The 23,903-nt window shown below is 56.5% G+C and overlaps 7 protein-coding genes across 7 annotated transcripts; 5 read left to right on the top strand and 2 right to left on the bottom strand.

Annotated features, from left to right (window-relative positions):
* Positions 1-1,265: 1,265 nt before the first annotated feature.
* Positions 1,266-2,290, top strand: B0H64DRAFT_233703 (uncharacterized protein). Its single transcript, XM_062799763.1, has 4 exons — positions 1,266-1,517; positions 1,712-1,929; positions 2,018-2,128; positions 2,211-2,290. Exons 2-4 carry the CDS (start codon positions 1,732-1,734, stop codon positions 2,241-2,243), a joined length of 342 nt encoding a protein of 113 aa, XP_062656169.1. The 5' UTR covers positions 1,266-1,517; positions 1,712-1,731; the 3' UTR covers positions 2,244-2,290.
* Positions 2,291-2,977: 687 nt separating this feature from the next.
* B0H64DRAFT_233675 (TUP1-like enhancer of split-domain-containing protein) lies at positions 2,978-6,691 on the top strand. The gene is made up of 5 exons (XM_062799762.1): positions 2,978-3,095; positions 3,182-3,256; positions 3,315-3,533; positions 3,598-6,342; positions 6,438-6,691. The coding sequence occupies exons 1-5, from the start codon at positions 3,059-3,061 to the stop codon at positions 6,584-6,586; spliced, it is 3,225 nt and encodes a 1,074-aa protein (XP_062656168.1). The 5' UTR covers positions 2,978-3,058; the 3' UTR covers positions 6,587-6,691.
* Positions 6,692-7,543: 852 nt separating this feature from the next.
* Positions 7,544-10,236, bottom strand: B0H64DRAFT_477768 (uncharacterized protein). Its single transcript, XM_062808216.1, has 2 exons — positions 9,832-10,236; positions 7,544-9,728 (listed from the first exon to the last, which is right to left on the bottom strand). The coding sequence occupies exons 1-2, from the start codon at positions 9,852-9,854 to the stop codon at positions 8,000-8,002; spliced, it is 1,752 nt and encodes a 583-aa protein (XP_062656167.1). The 5' UTR covers positions 9,855-10,236; the 3' UTR covers positions 7,544-7,999.
* A 4,496-nt stretch (positions 10,237-14,732) lies between these two features.
* Positions 14,733-15,866, bottom strand: B0H64DRAFT_377155 (uncharacterized protein; the record flags this gene model as incomplete). The annotated part of the gene is made up of 3 exons (XM_062802517.1): positions 14,733-14,929; positions 15,004-15,488; positions 15,574-15,866. The coding sequence occupies 3 exons, from the start codon at positions 15,864-15,866 to the stop codon at positions 14,733-14,735; spliced, it is 975 nt and encodes a 324-aa protein (XP_062656166.1).
* A 1,017-nt stretch (positions 15,867-16,883) lies between these two features.
* Positions 16,884-18,427, top strand: B0H64DRAFT_233657 (uncharacterized protein). The gene is made up of 3 exons (XM_062799761.1): positions 16,884-17,373; positions 17,439-17,508; positions 17,586-18,427. Exons 1-3 carry the CDS (start codon positions 17,013-17,015, stop codon positions 18,289-18,291), a joined length of 1,137 nt encoding a protein of 378 aa, XP_062656165.1. The 5' UTR covers positions 16,884-17,012; the 3' UTR covers positions 18,292-18,427.
* An 896-nt stretch (positions 18,428-19,323) lies between these two features.
* Positions 19,324-21,316, top strand: B0H64DRAFT_233637 (TAP-like protein-domain-containing protein). The gene is made up of 4 exons (XM_062799760.1): positions 19,324-20,106; positions 20,170-20,284; positions 20,359-21,049; positions 21,112-21,316. The coding sequence occupies exons 1-4, from the start codon at positions 19,509-19,511 to the stop codon at positions 21,268-21,270; spliced, it is 1,563 nt and encodes a 520-aa protein (XP_062656164.1). The 5' UTR covers positions 19,324-19,508; the 3' UTR covers positions 21,271-21,316.
* Positions 21,317-22,062: 746 nt separating this feature from the next.
* B0H64DRAFT_365733 (uncharacterized protein) lies at positions 22,063-23,877 on the top strand (the record flags this gene model as incomplete). The annotated part of the gene is made up of 1 exon (XM_062801883.1): positions 22,063-23,877. One exon carries the CDS (start codon positions 22,063-22,065, stop codon positions 23,875-23,877), a length of 1,815 nt encoding a protein of 604 aa, XP_062656163.1.
* Between the last annotated feature and the right edge of the window lie 26 nt (positions 23,878-23,903).

Below are 23,903 nucleotides of genomic sequence, written 5' to 3'. Positions count from 1 at the left end.
GCTGTTTTTTTGAGAGGAGCCGGCGACTGATTCGGTGCTGAAAGATGAGACAAAAAGAGGAATTGACGATGTCCAGAGTAAGCTTTCGGAAGGAGAAGCCCGTGGTCTTTTAAATCCGAGACGCACCCCGCTAGACAACCCCCATGAGGTTAGGCAGCTGAAGAGGTGTCCGCTTCCGGGCAGTGTTCTTCGGCTGGTCTCGGTTGTCTTGGCAGACAAACAGGGCACGCCCCCACCTTCCCTTTCTCAAGAAACTGCCAAGCTTCCGCAAGATTGTATCCATGTTACGCCGTCAGGTCGTGTTACATGCACAATGGAAGTACAGCTGCTGCAGGCTGAGTTGAGGTTACGCACGGCCGTGTCTACCAAGGGAAGTCGGTTGTGATCGTAGTGAGGCCCGCCTTGCTCATGCGTAGGCGGTCTAGCGCAGAAGACATCACCAAGGCGCGGTCGTCTAAGCGGAAGGCCGTTGTTTGGGTAATTCGGAAGATAAAACGAGAGTTGGGGTTTGATCCTGCTACTAGGGTCCTGGAAACACGTATACGGGAAGATAGAAAGCGATATCTCTCTACGAGTGCACATAATCGATCCTAGATGGCCAACTCTTGCTGCATTCGGTTTCCGAATAGCTTCAACGGGCTGACCCCACGAATGCGGGGTACCCCTTCTTCAGCGTGCCGTGTGGCTTTTGTGCTCCCGGGTGGGTCCCGTCCCACACATTTCTCCTATTTGGACCCGCGCTTGAACCTCTTCTCAACTTCAACTCGACAGTCAGCGGGTGGAGCGGTTTGGACTTCATTATTTGCCCACCATCTCACCCACGTTTGTTGCGACCCTCTTCTCCGCCATATTTTGGCAGTTCTTGGGAGCAAAACTCTTCTTACGTGCGGACGAGATGGGTCGCTCTTTGACACCTTGGCACCGGGCTGGACGGACCGCGCTAAGCCCCAGATCATGAAACACATGATGGCATCAAGAAGGCCTCGACTATGAGGAGCTGGGCTCCAATGAGTGGTAACCTCAGCCACGTGTCACGGCGATGATCTATCAAGAGGCTGCAGGGAGGCGCGCGGCAAGAGGTCATTCCAAAGCTCAAGCTCTCGGCCTGAAGCTTGAGCTTTTTGGCAGAGCGGGCCGGTGGATGGATGGTGGAAGGAAACGACGGGAATGCCTCAAATCAACAGCAAAACATGGAGGTAACGCAGCCCCTTGAAGCAAACATAAATTCAGCGGCCAAACGCTGGAATCCGGAAGGCTTTTGACTGGGGTTTTGGGGAAAGGCAGTCGCGGCGGCTGATGGTGGGTGGTGCGGGTGTTGCTGCTTGCACCAACCCCGTGTTTTTGTGCCGCCCACCTTTTGTTTTCCTCCCGACATTTGACATTTCGGCTCTGCAACAACACCCTTTTTATCCCATTCTCTGCCTCCTTCCGTTCAAAAGGATATTCTTGAGTACGAAATTACCTTCTTCTCCGACCTAGTTTTGCGACTTTTTGTTACCCGAACCTTCTTTTCCACTGTGAGTCGAATCTTCCATCTTGCGACGGAGCTTGGCTTTTCTCGCGCCGTGCGACAGCGCGCGACAGAAGCGACACACTGCACGCGCTGGTCCTCCACCTGTCGCGTTCCATATCCACCAACCCGCTCGTGCTCTGCTTGTATTTTTTTTTTGTTGGGTTGAATGTATACTTATCCGCTTGGGCAGATTACTAGTTTCAAGTAAAGACGCAGTTATGGCTCCCGGTCGCGAAACGCGGTCGAAGACGGGCAACTCCAAGCCGCGCGTCATCCCGGTCATCGACACCGCGCCCACCATCACGCGCAAGTCGGCACCTAAGAAGAAGGCTGCCCCCAAGACAGAGGCCAAGGGTGCCAAACCCACCGGTGTGACCAAGAAGAAGGCCCCCAAGAAGGACGGTGCTGTCGCGAAGGTACACATCCCCTTTTCGCTCCTGACTGCCCTGGCCTACGGTCTTGAGCGCAAACATGCAATTTGGGTACTGACAGTCACTCCGACAGGTCAAGGCTGCTGTGAAGAAGACGGCGAAGAAAGCGACCGCGACCGAGAAGAAGACGGAGGAGAAGGCCGAAAAAGCCGAGAAGGTAAACCCCCTCTATTCGACGTCTAGGGTATTGATATCCTCGAGCATTCATACTTGCCCCCAACTCTCCTCCATCATGAGGCCCTGTTGCTGACCGATTGTTGATATAGGAGGTCAAGCCCAAGACAACAGCGAAGAAATAGGGAGATTCTGTCGCCAAGTTATAGCATACCGCTGGGTTCTGTCTTCTCGTGTTTTGAACTGCCTCTATCGGGCAAGCTACAGTATTTTTTTATCCTACCTTGCTCGCTTTTTTTGGTTAATCACGTCGCGTTTCTCTGGTTTGGGTCTTGCTTCATTCAGTCGGCAGAGCGTTTTGTCGGGGTTCGGTTCTCTTAGCGTGGTAGAGGGAAGAGGTGTATGAAGTAACAAGGTGTTGTCTGTATCTATTGGTCCATTCCAGTCGTAGAGGAATACTTTTGGGTCATCCATCTCGACGCTCATTCACATTTGATGAACGTATTGGGCGGTATCATCTAGGATCGGATGGAACTAACACTCAGTTCGTTGCGCCCATTCTTCATTGGGGCGTAGTAGATAGCGTACGAGCTGGTAAAGGAAGCTAGGCAGCGTAAAGTATCGACTCTAGATAGTATATCAGAAACAACTTGCAAACATTCCACAGCCTGTAACTCCTTGTAACTTGACTTGATACGGAATACTCCGAGTCTCCTGAAGAGCCAAGAAATATTCGCCCCGCAGCCCAGGTTGGCTCTCCGGCAGGCAAGCCAAGTCAAAGTCATCCTGGCCCGTACATGCCAATCAGGGTCCGCTTAATGAGCGAAAGCCAAGCCTTGAGCGTCGCGCATGGATGCAACTCCCTTGTCTGTCGGCGGCGCGCAACGGACGTGAATGGTCGCGAATCTCAATTGTTTGAAGAGCTCCAAGCTCCTTCCCAAAACTCCAACAAACAGCATCGACATGAACATATCGCGTCCATTGACGCCCCCCACACAGCATGCATATTATCAAACCTTCATGGTTGCGACATAGTGGTGAGCACCCAAAAGATGCAACTTCCAGAATACGTCATTATTCCTGCCCTGGGAAGCTTTTGCTGATTCCGAGCTCGCGCACACAGGGGAGCAAAAGGATTTCGAGGTTTACAGCTGCCACATTTCCCCCGATGGTTCGAGGCTCGCCACCGCCGGCGGAGGTACGTTTATATTACTTCACACCATCCTCCTTTGGCCATTTATGCTGACTTGGAATAGACGGCCATGTCCGCGTCTGGTCGACCAAAGCCATCCTCAACGCCGATCACCCAGAACACGGCAAACCACGACAGCTTTGCCACATGAGCCACCACCTAGGCACCATCCACTCCGTCCGATTCTCCCCGAACGGCCGCTATCTCGCTTCTGGCGCCGACGATAGGGTCATCTGCATATACCAGCTCGATAGCAACCCACCTTCGCATGCGGCAACATTTGGTATGGCTCACAGCAAGGAGTAAGGGGGGTTGAGTTGGGTCTGGAGGCTGACTGGAGATTGCAGGCACGAACGAACCCCCGCCTGTTGAGAACTGGAAAACACACAAACGTCTCGTCGGTCACGATAGCGATGTCCAGGACCTCGCCTGGTCATACGACAACTCGATCCTCGTCTCCGTCGGCTTAGATTCCAAGGTGGTGGTATGGTCGGGACACACTTTCGAGAAGCTGAAAACCATCGCCGTACATCAGAGCCACGTTAAGGGTATCACATTCGATCCCGCCAACAAGTTCTTCGCGACCGCGGGCGATGACCGACACATCAAGATCTTCCGTTTCACCCCGCCCCCGCCGAATGCGACCCAACATGACATGGTTAACAACTTTGTCCTCGAGACAACCATCAGCGCGCCGTTCAAGAGCTCGCCGCTTACAACCTACTTTCGGAGATGTAGTTGGTCTCCAGACGGTAATCACATAGCGGCAGCCAATGCGGTCAACGGACCCGTGAGCAGCGTTGCAATCATTGAGCGCTCGAGGTGGGACAGTGAGATCAACCTAATCGGTCACGAGGGGCCCACCGAAGTCTGCATGTTCTCCCCCCGTTTGTTCCATACGCAAAAGCCCAGCGACAACGCGTCCGATAAGGGCTCGCCCGGCCTGGTGACAGTCATCGCATCCGCGGGACAGGATAAGACGCTGAGCATATGGAACACAAACACCTCGAGACCCGTTGTTATTTTGCAGGATGTGGCGTCCAAGTCCATGTCCGACCTCGCCTGGACCCCCGACGGCCAGACACTGTTCGCCTCGAGTTTGGACGGCACAATTCTCGCTGTCAAGTTTGAGACGGGTGAGTTGGGTTGGGTGGCAACTGCCGAGGAGAACGACAAGGCGTTGCAAAAATATGGCGGGTCGAGGAAGGGGATGGGGACCGCTGAAGATGTCGACGGTTTACACCTCGAGAACCACAGCAAAGAGGGCGAGCTGCGGGGAGCCGAGTCAAGGATGGGTGCGCTGATGGGGGATTTCCAACCCGAGGACAAGGGCCAACCGGCCGCAACTAATGGCTCAAAGCCGACGGCCAAGAACGGCGAGACTAATGGCACGGCAGAGCCAAAGGAGAAGGAGGCAACCAAGGCAGCGCCGGCCGAGGAAAGTGTAGAGAAGACGGCTGAAAGGATAGCTGAACTGAAGTCGCGAGTGCAGGTTACCAAGGACGGAAAGAAGAGGGTAGCGCCATTACTGGTCTCGTCGTCCGCCACAGGTCTCTTGTCATTACCTCAGTCACAGCTGGTCGGTTCGAAATCGACCAAAACAACCCAAAACGATACACCGCAAACCATCTTGGACCTTTCCAAGCCATCCCACGGCTTGCCGAGAGGAGGCATAGCCGCCATGCTCCTGGGCAACAAGCGGAAAGCTGCTGCAATGGAGGGAGAGGAGGAGGACGAGCTCGCGGGCAGGCGGCCTTCGGCTGGGCCCGTTCCAATTCTGATTGACACCCCCGAGGGGTTAGAACCTGCTCCCTTGACCGCCCCTGCTCAAGGTGTTGTACCGACACCAGAGTACCTCCGGCCAGCCGTCATAAGCCCAGCCGTTTCCTTCTCCCAGGTCAGACTGGCCGTGCCCAAGGTGCGGTCACACATCGTGAGACCGCTCGAAAAAGGCGTCCTTCAAGGACAGTCAACCCTTGACGAAGCATCCAAAGTACCCGAGATTATCGTTCTCGAGGCTAAGAACCCCATCAGACCCCGAGAGCCCGCCCACATCTCGGCCTCCAAACGAGGCGCCCGTCTCTGGCAAGACTACCTCCCGCGCGCCATCATTCTCGTAACCGGCAACAAACACTTCTGGGCAGCCGCTTGCGAGGATGGCTCCTTGCACACCTGGACGCCCGCCGGCCGTCGCCTCCTCAACGGCATCATCCTCGAGTCCCAGCCCGTCATCCTCGAATCCCGTGAGCACTGGCTCCTCTGCATCACCTCGGTCGGCCTCTGTCACGTATTCAATATCAAAACCATGTCCGCCGCCCACCCGCCCGTGTCCTTGGGACCCATCCTCGACATGGCCATCACCTCCCTCTCCCCCGAGGGCCCGACCCCCGCGCCGGGGGTCACCTCAGCACACCTCAACAGCGTCGGCGCCATCGTCGTCACACTCAGCAACGGCGACGGCTTCTACTACTCCTCCACCATGTACGCATGGCAGCGCCTCTCCGAGTCCTGGTGGGCGCTGGGCAGCCAGTACTGGAACAGCAACGACTCGTCCGTCAGCGCGCTGTCGACCACGGCCGTGGGACCCACCGCAACCACCACATCATCCACATCCGCAACAACCCCCGACCGACCGGACGCCGCCACAGCCGAGATCGGCATCTCGGCCGGCATCATCCCCCACCTCGAGCGCCACACCACCAACGAGTTCCTGCTCAAGGGCCGCGCCTTCACCCTGCAGCGCCTCATCAAGACCCTCCTCTCCAAGGACGGCTTCGAAGGCTTCGAGAGCACCGTCAGCGTCGCCCACCTCGAGAACCGCATCGCCGGCGCCCTGGGGCTCGGCGCCCGCGAGGAGTTCCGGCTGTACCTGTTTATGTATGCTAGGCGGATCGGTGCCGAGGGGTTGAGGGGGAAGGTCGAGGAGTTGTTGAATTGTTTGGTGGGGGGGTTGTTGCAGGAGAAAAACGGGGGTGGTGGTGGTGGTGGTGCTGGGGGTCTGGGTGGGGAGGCGAAGGGGTGGTTTGGGAAGGGGGAGATGTTGGGGGGGTGGGAGAGGCGCGAGTTGTTGAAGGGGGTTGTGCTTATTTTGGGTGAGTTTTTCTTTTTGTTGTGCATGATGCATCGCCTTGCCCTACTCCTCATTCGCCACTTGATGGATTGGTTATTACTGACACTGTTGATGCAGGCAAATTCCGCGACCTCCAGCGGTTGACCGTCCAGTATGCCCGCATTCTGGGGCTGACTGCCGACGGCGAGGAGGAGGAGGAGGACGGTGACAACGGCGGCGGCGGTGAGAATGGCGCTGCGGCCGAGGAGATGGAATTGGAGGAGTAGTGCGCCGACGCTGGACTGCGTGTTCGTCCCCAGTCGGCGTATCCGTATCCGGATGGGGATCTACCTACTACTCCTATCACGCGGGTGGCGGGATCGAAGCGCTTGCGGTTGGAGACGGAGGGTTTGGCGGGTCAGGAAGCGGTGTTCTTTAGTTCCGCAACTGTGGCGCCTTTGGGCTCATCATGGATGGAGATGCCCTCTAACTGTTAGATGGCCGCGCCCTCGGACTCGCAATCGACGGTGCTATCCGACTCTGGACCTGTGGGCGGGGGGGGTGGCGAGGAAACGCTGCCGAGCTCGTTGTTTGACGGTGCTGGGACCAATGATGCCGGCTTGTCGTCGCCCTCGGGGTCGCATGTTATGGCGAATGCATATTTGGAACCTCGGCGCGTGGGCGGAAAAGATTCAGCAGGGGATGGGGATGGAGATGGGGATGTGGAGATGAGTGGTGCCGGTGCCGGTGGTAGTCCTACTTCTGATGGTGCTGACGACACACGGATGCCACTCGATCTCATTGCTTGCTTGCGCCCTGCGTGGCGGCAACGATGGTCTGACAGGTACGAGTCGGTTCAGCGGCCTCTGGTTTAGATTAAGGAAGGGGAGTGGGCGGAGCTTTCGGTCTTCTTGTTCTGTTTCAAGCTATGGGTGGGGAGAGGCGTGATTCGGGCGGTACTTTCTTTACATGGTGAATCGGCGTATGGTGAACTTCGGCCTGAGGTGTCGTGTATAAGAGCGGTGTTTCCTTGGGCTTGAGCTAGAAAGCATAAGTTGCGGGTTGTCCACCGGTTTGTTTTGACGTGCAGGTGTGAAGGACAAGTCGATTTCAGCGCAAAGACTTCTTGGTTAAGTTGCGCCAGTGGCGACAAGTAGGGTTCTCTCGAATAATTCACCCACATACCGACTCTTTCGAGCCCTCTAGTCGTAATCCCTCTTAATAACACTAACAGTCTCTGGACTATACCAAGTGGCTCTTTGAACGCCCCTTGAAGAAAGAAATTGGGGGATACAGCACTCGATCTACTCCCTTACCACTGTAGCTGTTAACATCATCTACGGTCTGCTAGTGAGCCAGATATCTACAGTTTTCGACAGCGCCCGTAAGCTACCAACAACGGTGAGACTCCATAGTATATACTACATATCTCTAACACGCCCGGATAACACTACCGGCAGAATTACCACTACTAGCCTGCCGCCATTCCCCAGGAACCAGTGCAGCAACAGCCAAATCCTCTGAAACCCCCGTCTTAGCCCCATACGGCACCGCCCAAAGATAATGACCCGTGCCCGCAACGTAGCTAGAGAGAAGGCTTCGTAATATTAAGAGTCGGGGTATTATATGTATGGATAGGAATATCGAGTTCAAGTACATTAACCGCACGTTTGAATCGCTCCCTGACTGGATGATGGTGATCAAATGGCGGGGAAGTAGTCAGCCCAGGTCGAGCGGTAAACCCCCTGAGGCATAGCACGCATACTCGATAGGCCTACGGCCACCAGAACGAGGCGAGCGGCGCAATACAAACCCATGGTGATGTAGACCAGCCACTTGTTGAAGGCAGTGGGCAGCAGGCTGCGGCGGGGGAAAACGCCGATGGTGGCCACCTCCTCAACCATCTTTTTCGATCCGTGGCCGTCAATGAGCTGGAACAGCCGGTGGAGATTGGAGCTATATCCCGGCGGGAGGTCGAGATCGGGGCGGTTTTGGAATGCACCCCTTTTGTCGACAAAGTCGAGCATCTGTTGCCGGAGATGGTCGTTGGGGTGGGGAACCTCGCCCGCCGACCAAAGCAGGTTTGCGTAGGGGACGCGGATGAAGTGACCATCCCGAGCAGGGCGGAAGCCCGTGTCGTATTGTGCCTCCAACATCTCGCGGATGAAATTGAGCTTCTTCTTTTCTTCGGCAGTTTCGAGCTGCCAACAGAGTTCGCGCAGAACGCGGACGGTGGCATACTGGAAGTCCCGTGGGTTTCCCTGGCGCCAGGTGGACTGAGAAAGCGGGATCCCTAGCAAGCCTAGCGGAGGTAGGGTGATGGTGAGGATGGTGCAGACGTGCCAGATGGTTGCTTCGGCCGCGGTGGGAAAATCGAAGTCCCAGGCAACGGCGTGCAAGCTGGCGAACGCTGCCGAGACGAAGGCCAGGAGAAAGGTTGCGGTGTGCGCGAAGCCGGCCCGGTTAACGGGGATGTTATCGTTAGGAACGCGGCCGAGCGGCCTGGAGCGGTCGTCCTTGTTATTGGTCACGACTCTCCAGAAACTCTCGAAGGTTGTCAGACGGGGTAGAGCCCGGCCGGGTTCGTCTTCACCATACTTGGTACGGACACTAATGGGGACAGCGACGTCCTTCGGCTTGTACCAGTAAACTGCGTATGTGACGACGCCACAGATTGCAAAAGCGAGTGTCAAAATCTCGAGCTGGGAGCTCGGCAGACCCTGGCTCCGGCGGACGATGAGCGAAAGCACGAGGTGAGATATTTGGAAGACAGAGAAAGCTTTGGCGAGCCCATCCGTTTTGCTCCTGTCTTTGATCTCGTCTTCGGTAATCTTGGGCAAGTCAAAATGGCCGTAGAACGAAGCCAGATATTCGCCTGTTAACGGAACTGCGATGGGTCCCGGCGAAAACACAAAGCCGCCCATGTTAGCGAAGTAGGCGTGCGTCAGGGTCCATCGGACCATGTGGGATGGGTGCTCCTCGCTCTGGCTGCTGGAGGTGGTGCTTGGCTGGCTGCTGGAGGTGGTGCTTGGCCGACGCTGTTGCTCTTCGTAGGCAAGTCTGTCAACCGGTTTCTGGCCCAACATGGAGCGGAGGGCAGGCCAGCGGTTCGGGGAGTCCACAAGCAGGGCAAGCCAGCGCGGATACACGACGGCTATCTGCCCCCAACCCGGGGTGGAAAAAGAGGTCCTCTTCATGTGCCTCATGGCTTCGACGGCGAGGACCAGTTCCATAATGGCGTGGGCCAGGATGAACTCGGGGAGCAGGATGGTAACAAGCATCCATTTGCAGACGCGGAAGAACCTGCGCCACTCGCCATCATGGGCGGCGGGCACGTTGAGATGCTGGATGGTCCATGTGCAGGCGAAGATTGTGACCAAACATGTCTTGATGATGCTCAAGGTCCCGCGGGTGGTGTCGGCATTTTGCCTGGCATCATGTCAGCCATGTTCTCAGCCGTGTTCTGTCTGGGTTGTCGAGGTAGGTATCTGGGTTGTCTGTTTCGTGATGCCAGGTACCGAGAGTCACTTACCAACCGACAAGCGGACCGTCCATCTCTTTTCTTTAGATAAGGAGCGGAGTGCACATCCCAAGCTGGTTTGCCTGCCAGCCCAGACCAAGGGGCTTCAGCGACTCAAATGGAAATAGTTGGGCAGCGCGACCGACCTACCTACCACCTAAGGTGTGTAGTTGCAGCGGCGGCGCAGGATCGGGCGTCCTGGTGGGGGCCTACAGCGGCCTGCAGCGGTCCACCTCACCGAGGCGCAGCATTTGTAGGCATGTCGAATGGCGGATGGTTGGATTTAGTGTAGTGTGTAGGTACCGACCGAGGTTGTTACAGTGTTCTGCCTTGAATCCGTGACTGGCACTGCCTCAACCTCTCTCCATTCCATGGTATGTACCGTATGGGGGTTTCAAAAGAGGAAAAGAACCTTAGTGAGGGCGAAGGTACTGCAGTTGGCTAGTGGATGGAACCTGCTGCGAGCCCCGCCGGAATATACCGCTGTGCGCCCCCAAGGCGATGGAGGCTTAGCCCATCCCGTCTTGAATGTTTCCAAGCACAATTCCTTCCACCCTTGGCTCGCGCTTCAACTTGCATTCAGTTCACCACATGGAACTGCCCGGATTGGACTGGGCTGGGCTGCCTTGCACCCGACACTTCGTCGACATGGACCAACTTTACTCACCAAGACCTAGCTTTTTCATCTCATCATCTTGAGCTGAGCTGACCCTCCAAACAACGAATACCTCCCCCTTCCCTCCCCCTTCCCTCCCGCCGCCCCGAAATGGGTTTTTGGCCATGGACCAAGACAACAGCCATCCACGAGGCTGCAGCCCTGGGCGATATTACCAGACTCAAACGGCTACTCGCCAACCGACGCGTTAATGTCAACGCACAGAACGCAGACGGCGCAACCGCCTTGCACATCGTCGTGTGCACTGACAGCCCTACGACAGCGCTGGAAGCACTGCTGGCCCACCCCGACATCAACCTCAACTGCCAGGAACGCAGCGGGAAGACCCCCTTGCATCTTGCTCTCTCCTCCAGAAGACGAGACATGGTTCGGCATATCCTCGCGGATCCCCGCACCGACGTCAACCTAGCAGACCACGACGGCCGTTCGCCGTTGCACTACGCCGTCGACAATGGGGGAATCCACGGCGGGCCTATTCTAAGTCTCCTTGTGGCCGCCCCGGGGGTCAACCACGAAGCACAGGACCGACGCCAACGGACCGCTCTAGCGTGGGCCCTAAATTACGGTTACCTGCTCGTGGTAATGCATCTCGCCTCGGACCGCGACCCGTTGCCAGAGGTTGCCGTGAGAGACGTGGATGGCAACACGGCACTCCACAAAGCCGCCAAGTATGGGGATAGGACGCTGGCCCGTCTGGTGAAGGGCCAGGACAAGGAGGTTCTAGATGTCAGGAACCTCAGGTCGGAAACCGCCCTCCACGTCGCTGCGAGGTACAACTCAGATTCCCTCGAATTGCTCGTCCATGCCGGCGCCAACCTTGACGCACGGCGAGACTCGGACGGCGCTACCCCATTCCACATTGCCGCCCAACATAGCTCCTGCGAGTTTGTGGATCGCTTACGGTCACTTGATCCGCCCCTACGCAGCCTTATACTTGCCAAGGATAATGACGGCAACACGCCTTTACATCTCGCGGCTGAACGCGGCGATTCCAAGATGGTGGATACCATTCTGAACTTGTACAAGGACCCAGATGAACAAACCGATGAGCCCACCGCCCGGCCAACCCCGCGTGAGCTTGGTTTAGTCAATAACAAGGGCGAGGCGGCCGTGACGCTTGCGGCGCGTCACGGCCATGTCGATATCGTGATATCTTTGCTGCGAGACGAACATATCGAGTCCGACGAGGTCAGATCCAGCCGCGGCGAGGCCGTTTTGCAGATTCTACCCCGAATCACCGATAATTCGGCTGAGGAAGTGGTCCAGCAGGAGCGGATCCTTGTGTTATTCGGGTGGGCGGCCCGGGAAGGTGTACTTGACATTATCAAGCCGCTCCGGATCCACGCCGACCCTTCAACTCTTCAACGCTCCATTTCGCTCGCCGCGGCAGGTGGGCACGCCCACGTGGTTCAGTATCTCGCCGAAGAAGGGGTTGATCCTAACGTCTGGGCGGAATCCGATGGGACCCCGCTTGTCCTCGCCATTGAGCACGGGCACATCAAGGTCGTCGAGGTCCTCCTCGGTCTCGAAGGGGTGGATCCGAACCTCGGTGTCCCAGACTCCGATACCCCCCTGATGAAGGCCATACGATGCCACTCCGCCGCAGCTGTTTCGTTGCTTTTGAGCGACGAGGTCATCGGGGTCAAAGGATTATTGCTCGACAAGGGGAACCACAAGAGCCAGCAGTCCGGTCGCTGGTTTTCTAACCCATTGCTTTTGGCTTCTCAGCTCGGCTACGAAGATATGGTCGAGATGCTCGTCCGGCCCGGCCTTGCGGCGCAGGCCAACTTGACCGTTCAGGACCAAGCCTTTGGTCAGACCCCGTTAAACGCGGCCTGCTGGAGGGGCCACTGGCGCGTCGTCGAGGTGCTCTTCCAGGCTCATCCCTGGACCGCGGGCCCTGATGTGCTTGGTGTCGATCGGCCGGATGACGCTGGCCGCACGCCGTTTGCCAACGCCTGCGCGTCGTCAAGTCCTAACACGGTCGATCTATTTCTCAAGAGTGCCCTGATCAGGCGCAGGCTAATCGATCCCGACGCAAGAGACAACAACGACATGACGCCGCTTGCTCACGCCTGTAGCAAGGGTGCCGTCGAGGTCTTGCAACTCATCTTCGACACCGACTTGATAAAGGACCGGCTGGTCGACCCCAACGCCAGGGCCAAAGGGTTTCGGACCCCGCTAGCGTTGGCTTGTTCGGGGGGGCATGGTGGGGTAGTCGGTCTCTTTTTGGATTATTTTCTCTCCGGCAACGGGTCAGGTCTCGTTAATTTTGGCGATCCCCTTGACGGCGAAGGGAGGACCATCCTCGAGCTTGCCTTCGTACCCTACGATTGGCCAGCCATGGTATTGTTGCTATTGGACAGCCGTCTAGTTGACTTGGGGTTGGTCGACCCTCGTAAGGCTTACCGATACATGGAACAGCGGGTCAAGGAAGACTTGGATGAAGATGATGACGATGTCGACATAGAGTTAGTTGTGCGCAGGCTGGAGGAGCTGGGCTGCGCGGAGCCATAGATCTAGAGCTTGCTAGCGAAACTACTTGTAAATCTTTCTGCTCCCCGCCGCCAAGCGTCAAAGTTTGTCCGCGTCGGTGGCTGTCGTTTGCTTGTCTCTTTGCTCACGTACCGTAGAGCAGCCGGAGGAACACCCGGTTTGTCGACTCCGTGTTCCTAGCGCTATCTCCCGCCAACCCCCCCGGGCTTCGGTGCCCCCCTCGGTATGGTATCTCCGGTGCACGTATATACATACATGAGCACCCCTATTCAACCCGAGTTCCGCAACCATTGGGCAACCCCTGAACAACTAGATTATTGCAAGTCGCACTCGCAGCATATCCGCGAGCCATCGAGAAAGGCACCGCAAATCTCAGTCATCAGCCTTCAGCTCATGCCCCAACTTGGCGCAAGGTCTCCCGCAACGCAAACAAACCAAATATGAAGGCCCATTTGCTTTGATTTGGCCCAGAGTTAGCCAAATTTGACTTGTTTGAATTTGTTTGCCTTGGGTCAAATCAAATCCTATATATAACCCTAACCCCTACTACCACCTCTCCTTGCTCTTCCTGACTTACAGCTATCAGATCTATCAATCCATCAAAACGTAATCAAATTAAACGATCTTGCAATCCGCTGAATCGCTTAAAAACGCAATTAAATTCAGATCTTTTAAATCGTGTTTTTTTCTGACTACGCAACTGTAAGCTGGCTGGCTGGTTGGCTGGTAAAAGTGGCGATGCTGAAGTGGCGATATACCTTAAAACTATATATATTACCAAACACTTATAGTAGGTTACGTACTACGCGCGTATTGTAATGTTAATGTTATATAAGGGAGGAATTGGCTTAAAGAACAATCTTTAATACTACGAATCCTACGACCGTGGAATCAATGTACCTATATGCGTAGCCTTCTGGTCAGAAGGCTGCGGTTACAACTACCGTAAAAAGAAGTTACTTCAACAAGTACGGAAAAAGGAATGGAATTACATACCCCGTAAACTCTGAGAGGGCTTGGGCTTCTGACTAAATACAAGGACGCCCCGGGCGGACGAACGCGACGAAGAAACGGAAAAACGAAATTCCAGACCCCATGTCCCTCTGGTTAGAGGGAGCTCGTTGCCCCAGTTCAATGCGACTGTCGTCTGCAAACGAAGGCTCAATCCGGGCCACCTACCTATTGTAGGCGCCTCTGGGCGCCCAGCGGTTATACAGGGTCGGGTTGGATGTGGCTGTTGTGGCGGTTGAGGGCGTTTTGCAGGGCATTTTGCAGGGCATTTTTCCTCTGTACAGCTTGGCAAATCTATCAAATCAAGCAATGTAAATCGAACAAGTTATTTGGCTAAATTAGAGGTCGATTTGCGTTGATTTGCGTTGGATTTGTTTGATTGCGTTGTTGAGATTTGCGTTGCGGGAGACCTTGACTTGGCGAGGCGGCGTCCAGGGCTCCGTCAAAACTCCATATGTCCGTGGCTCAACCTCGCCCGCTATGTCTTGGACACCGGCACGGCAAACCGCTGCGAAGGAACCTGCGGTAATATGGTTAGTCCCGGAGCCATAATTGAGATCATTGTTTGGGCATCCTACCACCTTCGGACGTCCTGGCCTCCTGGGAGCAGATCATCCCAACCGTACACGGTACGGGGACAATGCGGCCAACGAGCCGGCACTGAGGCCCAGGCCAGCCATCTAGAAGACTCCGGAATAACAAGGCAGCAGCGTCGTAGACTTGCGATGCCTCAATCCGGACCGGTAAAGTTCCTCTCCTCCCCAGACCAGCCCACTCTTGGCCAGCCCTCAGGCAAAGTCGCATACTTCGGCAAGACATACCGGCCGTCGCACCCATTCTCCTTGCAGCTCAAATCACACAACCCGTACAGGTTGCAGTAACACTCAGCCGCCGACGGGCAAAAGACCGCTTCCTTCCCAAAAATAACTAGCACCGTCATCAGCACACAACCCAGCACCACCAAAACCAAAAGCGCACAAAACCAGGTAAGCAATACTCACTATGCCACATATACTCCAACACCCTCCCCGACAAGTCATCCCCCAGCGGTGTCTGCACCAACCACTCCCGCCAGCGGACATACTCCTCCCTCGGCCTCGCCCGCACCGCCTCCCGCGACACCGCAAACTGCGAGCAACACGCGACCCCCACCTCGCGGGGAACCTCCACGCCCGGCAGCAGCTCCTCAAACGCCCGCTTGAACACCTCCTTGGTCGTTAGCTTGCGGCCATCCGCCGCACCACCATCACCGGGGGTGAGGTCGGTGGAGGGGGCGGCGTCGGCGTGCGGATGGATTTCTACGGGACAGCCTAATACCCAGACGCAGCGCAGGTTGACGTAGCCGGCGGACTGGATGTGGGGGAGCTGGAGATGGTGCAGCGTGGCGAGGGCGTCGTAGTCGGGGTCGTCGTTGTGCCAGGCGAAGCGGGAGGCGTGGATGAAGATTGTGGCCGGGAGGAGGTGGTCGTAGGTGTTGATGATGTGGCTGTTTTAGGGGAGGGGGGGGTTAAGCGTGAGGATGGGTATGGTCGGGGTTGGTTTTTTTTTCTTTTTTTTTGGAGATATCTTACGTTAGATATACCATGGCCTCGCGGCCTTTGTTCTTGGGGACGGTGAACTCGGCGGTGGGGTCGTCTACGATGTAGACGCTGCGCGACCAGTTTGGCAGATGGCGGTGTACCCAGGAGGTGTCCTCGCTCCGGAGGCTTGCCACGACGATTCCGGCTGCTGGTGGCTTCTTGATCGATTGGGTGATGTAAGAGGGCCAATCCCACTGGAGATGGAATTGAAGGCCGAGAAATACCATGATGACAGCAACTGGAATTAGAATGGATGGAACTCTTCTCCCGGAGCGCGTCGGCATGGCGGGATTAATAACACTGAAGTGAGGAAAACGAGAGAAGAGACTCGGCGTTGATGTCAACATCCTCGCTACAGATGATACCTAGGTAGGTAGGCTTTCAGGCTACCTAGTGTGAGAGACACAATTGTAGGGAGAGAGACAACAACGCGACAACCGCTTATTGCTGGCCAAGAAGAATAAAGGAAAGAGGTTGTGGTGTGAAACAAAGAACGGAACAGTTCAACAGGGGTTGAATTTCATGACAAGTGCTGCGCCTTGTTGGTACCTAGGGATACAGTTTCCTAAGTTCAGGTAACTTCCCTTATGGTGACCGGTCTCGTGATGGGGTTGGTACAGGCAAGTGAGTTGGTTATGATGGGGGGGTGCATGGCGCGGCGACAACATAAATACCTGGCCACGAAATTAGCAGCGAGGCGGGCAAGGGGCAACGCAGGTTCGTGGCAGATTGTCCCGGTCTGTTGGTTGGTGATGGGTCCATGGAGACCCCGGAAACCACGGTTCCGCGGTTACTCGCACCACTTTTACTGTTGTGAGGCATTTCGAGGTTGCGGCGGTGGTCCGCTCCTTGACATTGCACTACTAGGGGCCGAATGTGCGACTTTTGGTATAGACTGAGACTGCTCAGCAAGTCGCGGCAAAAAGAGGCATAACTAGTGCGGACCCGGCAAACTAGTAGTTATGTAGTTAGGGAGGGACTCGGAGGCGGCTGGTCGGGCACGTTGATTTGAGCTTGACTACAAATACAGACATGACTGAGAAATGCCAAGATACCGTCTGAAGGACTTCCATTTTGGTGGGATTCACTCGAAAATCAGAGTCCCCGCGCCCTGATCCGAATCACTGAATCAAGAGTCGTGACCCGAATCAACGTACCCGACTAGCCGCCGTGATGGGTGGTCGGATTGCCGATCTTGAAGGCCCGACGAGTAAGAAACGCGACTTGCCTCTGGGGGCCCCTGTCACGGTCTTGCTCGTCGGCTCATCAACCAATTATGCCCATAGACTTACCGCCCCCAACGGAGTTCCCGCCCCCTTCCCAATTTACACATTGCTTAGCGGTACGCGATGCGACGCTTTCAGGTCTGTTGGTAGCAGGTTTACAAGGGGGCTTGCGGAAGATAGCCCAGGACTTCGCTCAAGGGTGAAATGATTCTTAGCTGGCAGCTTCGCTCTCTCCGACTTTCTCATCCTCCCTGGCTGACCGCTGGAACCGCGGTTACAGATTACACAGTGCAGCGGAGAGTTTGTTGCACGACGACCTACCTGCCTAGTACCTACCTACCTAGGTACCTAATCAAAGCTATTTGTTTACTTACATACCCGTTTGGAACGCGGCTGAATTGGCTCGAGCGAAGTGCCGAGCTAAGTGCGGGAGAGATGCCTCCAGGTCCCAGTTTGCAATACGAGCGTTCGCTCTCCCTTCTGTTGGGGAGAGAGGTGATGTGCGCCGATATTTTCGGATCGGAGGGAGTTACCAAAATATGCAGTCCGAGTCTTACCCGATGCTGTAAGAGCCCCGTGCAATGCCAGCTTCTCTCGTGGTTCCGGCGCTGACGAACTCTCCATCTCCAGGCGCCCGACGAGGTGAAGAATTTCCCAGCTGCCAGGAATCCCTAGGCAAGGGCTGGTGTTGCGACGGAACGTGCGTCGCCGTCAAACTCCTTTCCCCCCCTTCCTCCGGCTTCAACAATCATTCCTCTAACCGTCCCCCGCAAACAGCGACCCAGCCGACAACTGCTTCGTCGACCAATCCTCCGCCTGTGAGGAGCCGGATTCGGTCCCCTGCGCAAATCTCGCCGAAGGTACCAGCAAGGCATGCTGTCCGCGCCTAACAACCTGCGCGGCAGACCACGCTGCCAGCGTGGGAATGGTGCGCTGCAATATGCAGTATTTTGATCTCCAGAGAGCTGCTGAAGCGCCGCCGTCGTCGTCGTCTGCGCGGACCACAACAAGCCCGGCAAGCTCCAGCATATCTACTTCCAGTACGGGCAGTACCGAACTGTCGACACCTGGGGCGAGCTCAGGCGCGCTACTACCCGCGTCTTCGACCGCGGCGACAAGTAATGCCGGAGATGTCCAGCAGACACCGCTTCCGTCGGATGTGAACTCCCAGGGCCAAGGGACATCGGAATTGTCGGCAGGGTTAATCGCAGGGGCTGCAGTGGGAGGGACGCTGGGGTTCGTGGCGTTATTGGTGTTGGGGTACTTGTTCTTGCGGAAATTATTGAAGTCGAGGCAGCAAAGCGGTCATCCTCCACCGCCTGGCGCGTCTGAATCCGAATCCCAACCGGAATACGGGCATCATGACTATTCTCAGACGACGATGGCTCCTGGCCCGCCTGGTTATGGTCCGACCGAGCTGCCTGGGGCCAAGATGGAGCCGGTTGAACTGCCAGCTGCGTGTAAACCGAGTGAGTTGCATTAATATTGTAGAGTACGGGACATTGTTGCAGTGTGTGTATATAAGTAAGGTACCCAGTATAATTCGTTATTACATAGTTCTCGCGCGGGCTTGGAAGGCAACATAGTATTGAACCCAGCCTGGCATAAACACAATACCACAATTCAAGTTACTACTGTTCCTGTCATACTTTTGAGTCGTGAGAGAAAGAATAAGAAATTGGTCGAAGAGGTGTTACCATGAGTCGGATATCGGCATCGTTTGATTGTCCTTTTCTCTGGAGTTCAAACTATTCTTAGTGCTGCCAGCGAACGTCCTTGTCGCGAGGATTGTCCAATGACGAGCAATAAAACGAGTCGGACACTCCCTCCACAGTACAGATTACATTGAGGTCGCCAATCAGGTGCACCACAAGGCATTTGGAATCAATTTTAACAAGAGTTAAAGAGTTCGTGCGCACTGCCCGAGGGGTGCAATTTCCGCGGCCCCAAGCCCCGGACACGCGAATCCCCCTTCTATTGGTCCGGCCTTCGGCAGGCTGTGTCCTGGGCTCGCTGGGCTTTGTGGCTTTCTGGGAAGCCTAGTGAAGGATCAAATCTGCAGATACATACATGCAACAGACCACCATACACAGCAGATGCCCGTCTGGCTTGACGTCATAGTTAACGGAGCAGATTCCATTTTGGTTGCTGACAGCAGAGCTGCTTTGGTCCAAGCGTCCACTAGTGCGGATGAGTGCCCACCGCTCGCCATGTGTTGCAATCAGTGGATGCCTTGGGTGCTTGGGCTCAATCCTTTCCCTTGTCGCTCGAGTTTTGTTTCCACTTCGAGGACCTCCCCGACGTTTAGGTATTGGCGCCCTGAACCTTAAAACAATTAAGCAATCTCCTACCACCCGCTGCCACGATGCAAGGGTCTTGGGGCTTTTCACTCAGCCAGCTGCACAGTTAGTTACTTCCTAAAGCGGAAAATCGGATTTCAAAGTCCACTCAGGCAGCTTCCTAGCCTCACTACACTTCGCAAGGATCGCCATCGCTGCGCCTCATCAGCGCGAGTTGTACATGCAAACAAAAAAGACAGGCTGATATCTTTTGTTTACATATAAGACGATACCTTGACAAGCTCGTCGGGGACGCCTCTGGATGGCATCTCTAATCAATCGGCGACAATCGCCCATCACCGAGCCTGCCTTCCTACTAGAGTCAATTTTATAATTTTCATTCTATTTTTCCCTTTCCGTCATGCTTCCCATCGCTCTCGCATTCGCCGTTGGTGTGGCGGCGGGCAAATGCTCGAAACCGCCTCCCACCGACGGCCTTACGTGGGGTCCTTGCCCGCCTACCAACAACCCCAACAACGTTACTATCGACTGCACTACCCTCGAAGTCCCCCTCGACTATGCCGACAAGGAGAGCAAGGAGAAGCTCACGCTGAACCTGGTCCGCCACCCGGCGACAGCAGAGAAGAAGCTCGGCACCATTCTCACCAACTTTGGCGGTCCGGGCCAGGAGGGCCTCCCCAACATGCCCATCTACGGGCCCCTCTTCTCGCCCATCCTGAAGGGCCAGTACGATCTCGTCAGCTGGGACCCGCGTGGAACCGGCCAGACCCTCCGCTTCCAGTGTGTCCCCCCGGAGAACATCACCCAGATCCTCGGGAGCAACGGCGCCAACGCGTCGGCAACCGCTGCCGAAGAGCTCTGGGCTGAGGCCGGCGCCGCTGCCGAGCTGTGCTTCACCGAGAACAAGGATCACGGCCACCTGATCGGGCAGGCTTATTCTGCGCGGGACATGGACAGGATCGTCACGGCCATCGGCGACGATAAGCTGAAGTACTGGGGTGGGTTTCCGTTTTTCAATCGCATGTTTCTGCTACGAATGCTAACGGGGAAGGAAAATACAGGTATCTCTGGTGGCACTACTCTCGGTGCTGTCTACGGCGCCCTTTTCCCGGAGAGGGTGGGCAGTGTCCTTCTGGATGGCGTTCTCAACTCGCACCAGTACTTCGGCAAGACCGGGTATGATTTCCACATGATCAACCCTCGACGTACGGCAGTGGAAATTTCGGTGGCTAACCTGGGACTCTTTCTAGTGAGGATGAGATGTACGCTGCCTCCGACAGGGCTGTTCGCGGCTTCCTCGAGGGCTGCCTCGCCTTCCCCGACCGGTGCGCCTTCTACCGCGAGGACAGGAACGTCGACCAGCTCGAGAAGGAGCTCTTCGACTTCCTCCAAAACCTCAAGGCCAACCCCATCCCTATCCCCGTCCCCGGCTCCGAGGAGCCCGCCGGCTTCATCCGATACTGGGACGTGCTGAGCATCTTCTACCTCGGCATGTACCGCCCCGGCCAGTTCATCGACATCGCTACCGCCCTCGACGGCCTCATGGAGGGCAACCTCACGGCTGCTATTATCGCCTTGACCCCCGCGCCCACCACCCCCAACCCGGACGTGATTCCACCTGCCGCCGAAGCCATCCTCGGTATCCGCTGCGCCGACAAGAAGCCCCGCGTCGATACCCTGGCCGGCATGCGGCCCACGTACCTCGACGTCGAGGCAACCACGCGGTGGTTCCTCGATTTCTGGGGCCACTCCAACCACTTCGCCTGCGCGCAGTGGAAGTTTGACGCCAACGAGCGGTACGAGGGCGACTTCAACGTCGAGACGGCGAACCCCATCCTGTTCCTCGGCAACACGTACGACCCCGTCACTCCCTTCGAGTCCGCCAAGAACATGAGCGAGAGCTTTGCGAACGGTGCTCTTCTCCACCTGAATGGTTTCGGTGTACATATACATTTTCACACCTCCTTTGCCTGAAACGTCCGCGCTAATAATGGATGTCACAGCACCTGAGCCTTTCTGACGAGTCCGACTGTGTCAACGACGCCATCTACAACTTCTTCGTCAACGGCAAGTACCCCGAGAAGGGTACTGTGTGCGAACCCAACCTGCCCATCTTCCACCCGGACAGGAAGGAGATTTTCGGGGGCTCCAGTGCTATGTAAAGGGTTGTTTATAGAGACTGGTTTAAACCTAGAGGGATATAGAAACTTACTATAGAGGTTTGCATAGGTTCTGTGTAAGTGGATAGTTACATTAATAGTAGATTATAGATACATTATATCTGGCCCAGACCATAACGGTTTCAACGAGTGTATTGCAACTAGCTGGTAATGGATCTATGAGTACACCTCAGCCTAATTAAGCTTGAAGAGAAAACGGAAGAAACAGAATCCTCAAAACCCGTGCGCCGCCCCCTTACACAGTACATACCGCGGTGAGCTGCGATGCGGGGACGGTATCAAGTGGCAAGGTAACTTTCGTATTCTGTAACGTGCCGTCCCAGGTTTACTTCGTACCCCACCATTGTGTCGTGTCTTGGATTCGTCTCAGCCCTGCTGCCGTCGGCCCTGCGCATCGGCCCCAGCTTCCATCCTGGCATCCCCGGTGGGCCCCTTTAAACCAACCGATAAGGGCGACCGCCTGCGCAGGCCAACACCTTCACAAGCCAAGAACCACGGACCCTTTCCAACAACGACCCGCTCGAGTTCAACCACGAAGTGCATGCAAACCTGGTCTGCGGCCACTTTTTCTACGTTCCATATCCCGAGTCTTTGATCGTCGACCCCTCCATCATATATATATATATACACATACATGCACAGAGCTCCTGCGTATTTGATCATCTCCCACACTAGAGTTCGAGACGGGACACTTCGCTGCCACCTCAAATCCGAAGGGGTTCGCTTGGCGGCTACGTTTCCTCGGGGAAATCAATAGGGAAGGAAGGTAACGGCATGTCAGAGACATATCCCAACCCCCCATTCCCAGGGGCCGTCCGCCAACTGGAAATTGAAAGGGCCCCTTCAAGAGCGCCTTCGAGTGCTTCGCTCATCGAGACACCACGCCCGCGCTCACTGCATCTGCTCGTCGCTGCCAATGGCCCGAAAGATGTGGCCTTCGCCGAAGCCATCGCCGTCCGTCTCTCCAAAGAGTCGCAGATTACTACGCGAGCCATCGTCGACGACATGACACAGAGGTTGGCCTATGAGATCATAGCATACCGGAATCGGGGACTGAGGCGGGGCGTCCCCGAGGGCCCCAGCATCAAGGATATCGAGTCCTCCCAACAAGAGGCCGCCGAGTTGGTCGCCTGGGCCGACCTCCTCGTCCTCTCCCCCATCGACGCCGACACGCTCGCAAAAATGATGTGTGGAATATCAGACACGCTCCTATTAGAAGTGCTACGGAGCTGGGATGCCTCCAAGAGGATCCTGATGGTGCCCGGAATGACCACCCAGATGTGGGAGAACCCCGTCACCAAGCGCCAGATGAGCAAGCTGCACCGCAAGTGGGGCTGGATTAGAGTGATGCCCCCGATCCTCTGGCACTATGTCGACATAGGTCACTGCTCCAAGCGCGTCGTCGAGTGGGAGGGCTTCAACGAGGTCATCGGCATCATCAAGAACCAAGCCGACTTCCTCAAGCTGGGCCACGACATGGAGATCAGCGCCCAGCCCAGCACGCCGCCGGCCATGAAGGGCAAAGCCCGGAGCACCCTGCCCCCCGAGATCTGGACCATGATCCTCGAGGCCACCAACGACTGGGAGCTCGCCACCTGCCTAGGCATCTTCACCACCCTCGAGATGCCCACGGGGCTGGGCTGGCGCCGCGAGCCCAAGGACCCCAACGACCCGCTGCAGGTCTTCATGCACTCGCTCGAGTGGACGCTCCTGACGGCCGACACGCGGGCCGTGTGCGACAAGCTGGCGCACGCGCCGCCCACCTTCCACGACCTGTCGGCGCTGGCGGTGCACCTCATCTTCAAGTTCTCGCTCACGGGCGTGCTGACCTACATCGAGGCCAACCTGCCGCACATCTTCAAGTGCTTCGACGGCAAGACGATCCCGACCAAGGCGTCGGCCTACTACGGGCGCACCGCGATCCTGGACTGGTGGGCGCGGTCGCCGTCCTTCTTGGAAAAGCAGTACGACGGCGAGGCGCTCAACCGCGCCTCCCAGTGCGGCTTCGTGCCCGTGCTCGAGTGGTGGCGCCGCTCCGGCCTGCCGCTCAAGTACGACGAGCAGGCCTTCGAGATGGCGTCGTCGCGCGGGCATGTGCATGTCCTCGAGTGGTGGCGCGAGGCGGGCATGCAGGACCCTTCCATCGTCGTCAAGCCCGGCCGCTCCCTGCTCGCCGCCGCCCAGTGGGGCCAGATGGCCGCCATGCGCTGGTGGGAGGAGAGTGGTATTCCTGTTGGCCATCAGGACGCCGTCTGCAAGATGGCCACGCGCTGGGGCCAGGTGAAGGTGCTGGACCTGTGGCGCCAGCTGCGCGGGGACGATAAGCTGCAGTTTGATAACCAGATTCTGATCGAGGCCACCTATCACGCGCATATCCCCGTGCTGGAGTGGTGGCGGAAATATGCCCACGGGGAGCTGCCCGGTATGGGCGGCCGGAAGGGGAACAGGGTCGAGTACAAGACGATGGAGATCGAGGAGGCGCTGGAGGACTCGCTGGGGGACCAGACCAAGGTCCGCCGGTGGTGGGCCGAGAACGGCCTTAACTTGGGGCTCGGTACCAGCGAGTGGATGAAGACGCGGTACTTGTAGTGTAGTGTGTGGTGTGGGGTGGGGGT

Source organism: Chaetomium fimeti, assembly GCF_033439085.1.
Source record: "Chaetomium fimeti strain CBS 168.71 chromosome Unknown B0H64scaffold_7, whole genome shotgun sequence".
NCBI classification, from domain to species: domain Eukaryota; kingdom Fungi; phylum Ascomycota; class Sordariomycetes; order Sordariales; family Chaetomiaceae; genus Chaetomium; species Chaetomium fimeti.
The sequence above is the reverse complement of the archived record's forward strand: the minus strand, read 5'-3'. Positions and strand labels throughout refer to the sequence as shown.